This window comes from Eurypyga helias, unplaced genomic scaffold (assembly GCF_000690775.1).
Source record: "Eurypyga helias isolate BGI_N326 unplaced genomic scaffold, ASM69077v1 scaffold22698, whole genome shotgun sequence".
NCBI lineage: Eukaryota > Metazoa > Chordata > Aves > Eurypygiformes > Eurypygidae > Eurypyga > Eurypyga helias.
In genome coordinates, this window is record NW_010269175.1 from 618 (window position 1) to 5,823 (window position 5,206).

General features: G+C 58.6%; 1 protein-coding gene across 1 annotated transcript in view; it reads right to left on the bottom strand.

The window, feature by feature from the left end:
* Positions 1 to 408: 408 nt before the first annotated feature.
* The window catches only part of TBC1D20 (TBC1 domain family, member 20), a 6,313-nt gene continuing 1,515 nt past the window's right edge, over positions 409 to 5,206 (bottom strand). Inside the window, exons 3-8 of the mRNA XM_010158020.1 lie at positions 4,970 to 5,050; positions 3,452 to 3,638; positions 2,660 to 2,761; positions 1,744 to 1,885; positions 809 to 993; positions 409 to 664 (exon numbers count right to left, since the gene is read on the bottom strand). Of these exons, the coding sequence (XP_010156322.1) occupies positions 409 to 664; positions 809 to 993; positions 1,744 to 1,885; positions 2,660 to 2,761; positions 3,452 to 3,638; positions 4,970 to 5,050 (953 nt within the window). The remainder of the gene's footprint in view (positions 665 to 808; positions 994 to 1,743; positions 1,886 to 2,659; positions 2,762 to 3,451; positions 3,639 to 4,969; positions 5,051 to 5,206) is intronic.

Consider the following 5,206-nt stretch of genomic DNA (forward strand, 5'->3'; position numbering starts at 1 on the left):
GTAACAGCCCCTTGCCCCTGCACACGCACGCACCCGGGCCAAACCCTGCCGTGACACTTCCCTCCAGGCGAGGATCTGCCCTCGCTCCCGCTCGTTACCCCTAACAGAGACTGTGGGGATCGTGTCGGCACGGCCCACGCACGCTCTCCGCTCGTACGGTCACCTGCACACCGCGTGAAGAGCTCGACTCATCCGTAGCTCCGGTTCCGAGGTGAGGATCGGGGTGGGGAACAATCCTGCTGGGCTGGTTCCCATCAGTCTCTGTCGCAAAGGCCAACGGCGTCACTGGACGCAGCAAGGATTAAAAATCATCTCCAGGCGGGTGGTTTCCGCATACGTCCTTTCGTCAGACGTCGGCCCTTCCCGCCTTGGGAGGGGGCGGTGACGGGGAAGGCTCTTCCTCTGGCTTCAGGGGAATATCTGCAGTTCAAACTTGGGAGCCCACTCCAGCGCGCTCTTCACCACGGCCAGGGCAGCCGCCCCCAGCGCCACCGTCAGCCCCATCACCGCCAGCTTGACAAAGCGGTTGGTCCTGGGCTTTGTCAAGATGGATTTTGTCCGTTCTTCCCCTCGGAGCCGCTCTCTGAAGCGCTGTCTCAACACAGTGTCTGGTCTCTGCTGCACTGATGCCAACTCAAAGTCCTTAAAAGTGGAAGCCGCGGTTCTGCAAGAGAAGAAGCAGGTCAGGGAAGATCCCAGCTCACCGTCGCGACCGGCCTCCTTCCAGGGAGGAAGATCTTCATGAGGAATCAAGACCCGGCGTGGGGTTGTCCAAAGCAGGAGGATATGGGGGTTCCCCCGCACTCACCGTTCAGCCTGCTGCTGAGCTGCCTCCCTGGCTAGTTCGGATGGTGGGAACTGGACAAACAGGTCTCCAGCTCTGCTGATCAACGTCTCGTACGGAAGGTCCTGCGGGATCTGGGAGAGGAGGTGGTGGACGGAGGCCATGTCGCACTCGCAGTCCAGAACTTCCTGCTCGCGGTACAGCACGATCTGTAAAGAGGAGTGAGAGCGCTGAGGAGAGCCGGGGAAGTGGGAATGGTCCTGGGCGCTCGCTGGCACTCTGGGGCCATGGAAAGCTCCTTTCTGGGGAGTTCTGTCCGTCTGCCAAGCAGAGCCTGCTACCAGTCAGTCAGAGGAACGGGCAGAGCCTCAGCGTGGCTTGACTCCATCACCAGCCCTTGCCTGGATCCCCCACGGAACGGGCAGAGGGACCAGAGCTGCCCCCAGCACCCAAACAAGCGTGTGGCAGCAGGGCCAGCACCCGAGAGCAAAGAACTGGATGTAAAGAAGGAATTCTTCCCGGAGGGTGGGGAGCACTGGGACAGGTTCCCAGAGAAGCTGTGGATGCTCCATCCCTGGGAGTGTCCAAGGCCAGGCTGGATGAGGCTTGGAGCAACCTGGGCTGTGGAAGGTGTCCCTGCCCATGGCAGGGGGGGACACTGGGCGGGCTTTAAGGCCCTTCCAGCCCAAACCATTCTGGGATTCCATGAAAAATACCAGGTCATGCTGCCTCCACAGCACTGAACTGGAACAGCCTGCACATACAGATGCCCAGGGCTGCCCCCAGCTCTCCCAGATTCCACCTGCCCTTCACCACCACCAAGGACATTGCTGGCCTTGGTGGGATCCCTCAGAGCGGGATGCAGCCAGGGACAACGGCAACACTGGGTCTGCCAGCCTCAAACTGCCACCCTCCCGCAACGGTTCAGTTAAACCCCCCCAATTCCAGCCAATACCTACCACAGCAGCAAAATAAATGGGCATCAGGGGGTGGCAGGCCAGGAAAAAGTCATATAATCGCACGACGTGCCTGAAGTCGGACAAAACGTGCCCAAACCAGGTGATGAGCCAGCTGAGAGCAAAGATGGTCCCCACCTCCGCACTACACAGAGAGAAAGCAGGTCTGTTAGGTCAGCTACTGCCAGCAGCTCAGGAAAAGCCCCGAAACGCTCCCAGGGGATCCCTGCGCCACCACCTCCGTGCCTGGGAGGGAACTACTCGCCCCACATCCAGCGGGGCCCATAGAGGTTCGAATGGTTTGGTTTTGGGAGAACCTGAGCGTGTGACGTACCACGTCACTGACCCCAGGACACCGGGGCAGCACAGGCGACTTCTCAGCTTCCTCCCTAGAGGCTTAGGGGCTCCCGGGAGTTTCACTCAAGGTGGGTGCCCAAAGCCATCCTGGCCATGAAGTGTAGACACCTGCCTGGAAAAGAGCTCTGGACTAAACCTTCCCACTTACCTTCCTGCTTCTGCTTGATTCTGCCCAGACTAAACTCGTGTGTCCCTACTGCACAACCTGGAATTACCTCCAGAACCGGCAACAAACTGCAGCGAGGTGAGAGCAGCCACAAATCGGGGCACGTGGAGCGGCTGTGGCAGCTCTCTCTGACCCTGTCTGTGCCCCCCCGTGCTGCAGACCGCAGGGGTGAGGGTGGCACCACGTAAACCCCCTCAAAACAGGTGGCAGAGGTTTGGGTCTGCTTGGAAGCAGAGTGCCACGTGGCTATGGACTGTCACCGTTAGCTGTGGGTCAGCTGCCGACTCTGAGGAAGCCACTGCGGTGCTGGGGACACGCTGGTGCCAACGGCTCCATGACCAGGAACGCGAGACTCGCAGGGCGGAGAGAGGAGGCTGGGAGGGAATGGCTGCGTACCTCTGCATGAAGTCATGCACCTCAGGGTTCACCTGGTCGATGATGGGCATCAGGTAATTTAAAATGTGCTTGGTATTATCCATCGTTGGGTCCATAAAATCCCTGAGGAAAGATTTAAAAGTTCCATCAGGCAACTGCATGGGTGAGCTCTCCCCCAGCCCCAAGGAATTCTGTCTGTTTGGGACAGCCTCCTTCCTACGTGTCTGGGACACACAGGGCTGATCCACACAGAAAACCCGGATCCAGACAATCCCACTGGTGTCAGCTGACACTTCTTATTTTGCTGTAGCGCATGTGTAAAGCCTTTCCAGCACCCAAAAACTAACTTCCTGTCTGGGAGAGGAGGGAGAATCCCTCCAAACTGCTCCTCAGGTGAAGGCTTGTTCTGGTTTCAGTGCACAAACAGGAGAGTCACCTGCTGCGGGACTCAGGACACTGGGGTACAGCCCACACTGCCCCAGGCTACGTGGGTCCAGCTCCCAGGAGCCAGAGAGGCCTCAAGAACTATGAATAATGCATGTGCATTGGCTTTTTCAGCTTCAAGAGATGAGAGAAACTAACTGACAGCCTTCAATTATCCTTTCCCCAGAGCACAACCCCAAGCCATGTGCTATCGTGTGGTCACGCTGCTCTCGCAGCATCCCTCTGGGTAAGGATGCAGCAGGGAGCCGGCCTCGGCTCAAGGCTCTGCCTTCGCCTGCTTGGGGACAAGGCAGCCCCCTCTGCACAGGCGTCCCTGCAGCTCGAGGACATGCAGGTGGCTCCTCTCCTCCGACTGAGCCCGGAGAGTACCTGAGATGATGCGTCGAGAGCTTTTCCACCAGTGCCGTGGCCAGTCTGTCCCCCACAACCAGGAGGAAGGTGACCACGATGTCATGGTAGCCCTGGTAGTAGTGTAGCTGGGGGTTGCGCTTGAGGACGTGGAGGATGATATCGATGAGCTCCTCCTGCAAGCCTTCCCTCTGGTCATCCGGCATCCCTGTGGGAACAGCACCAGGCAGTGGTGGGACTGGCCGTGTCGTCCACCAGCGCCTGCCGCGGCCTGCAAGGAGAGGACCGGTGTGGTTCCCAACCCGCCCGATCCCAGGGGAGGTGGTGCAAGGAGGGAAAACCAGCAGAAGAAACACACCCCAAGCCCGAATCCTGCCCCTCAAAACTCTGACGGCCCAGGGGAAGCCGGCCAGCTGTTTGATCTGCGGAGCGGCAGTGCCCCTGCTTGCCGTGGCGGATGGGAGTGGGCTTTACGGATGTTTGGACAGCGCTGCGAACAGCCAACTGCGCCGCACACCCAGCGGGTTGTAATCCTTTTTAATTTCCCAGGGGTTCTAGAAAAATGAAATTAAACAGGCCCCGTTTTCACCAAAACTGTGTCAACAGCCACCAGACTGCAAGGCTCCGGTGCTCTGCTAATAACGTGTGTTTAGGGACAGGATGTCACGGGGAAGAATCAGCCCGGCGTTGCCGCCGCGCACAGCTGCGGCCGCTTTCTTGTCAACAGATGAAGCGCCCAAAGGCCAAGCAGGAAGTCCCAGCAGAGATCCCGCAGTGACAACGTTCTCCTTGTCCCCTGCTTCGCTAACGCGTCTAAAAATAGGCAGGAGGCTGCATTCAAGGGCAAAAAAAAAATCCATAGGAGCAGACCCTTCAGGGATCAGGCGCGCGCAGCATCCGCCCTCGAAAGAGACGCGGAGTGAATCAACTGTTTTTGCAAAATAAAAGCGGCAGAAGTGGGGGGGGAAGCAGATTCTGGCCAGAAATAACGACTGCTCTGCAGCTAGAGCTGCCGGGGGAAATGGTTTTATAAATAGCACAAGGCACCAGCCGCCCAGAACTGAACAACTGCAACACCATTTTGCTTCTAAAGGTCCTGAATTCTTTTAAATCTGGTGCACGAGCCCGATTTTGAGATCGTTTGGCATCAGGATTTGTTCTAACTGCTGACAACCCTGCCTGCTGCCCCTGAGTTAGACCATGGTCTAAAATAAGCTGAACTGGCCCGTTTTTCAAGCTCTGCATCCATCCTCATCTCAACGAGTGAGGGGCTCGCAGGACTCGGGCCCCTCTGCACCACAACTGCTCGAGGGTAGCAGGCAGAGGGGCTCAGTGGGGCAGGGGAAGCGTAAGGTTGGGAAGCAGCGAGCTGCAGAACGGCTGTGCTGCGTGAAGAAGCTGCTATGAGCTCCCAAGGAGAATTTCTAGGAGTCAGGATCTCGGAGCGACGGAGTGCCCCAAGCTACGGCGAGCTCTGAGCCAGGAGGAGCCCTGCAGACCTTCTCCCAGGGGAGTGGGAAGAGGAGAACCCCCTCTCACCTGGCGGGAAGCGGCGCAGGGATCGCCGCACGTCCAATAACACCTGCTGGTAATCCTTGTTATCCTCTCGCAGCTCCTTTCCTAGGGATACAATAACACCCAGTGCAAAGGCACTGGGTGGAGAGCTGGGCGAGGGAGCTGGGAGCGACCCTGCTGAAGGCCGGAGGGTGAGGCCACGAACACAGACAGGCCGTCCCACCGCGCGTCCCCTCTCTGGTGCGTCACACGCCAGCCCCG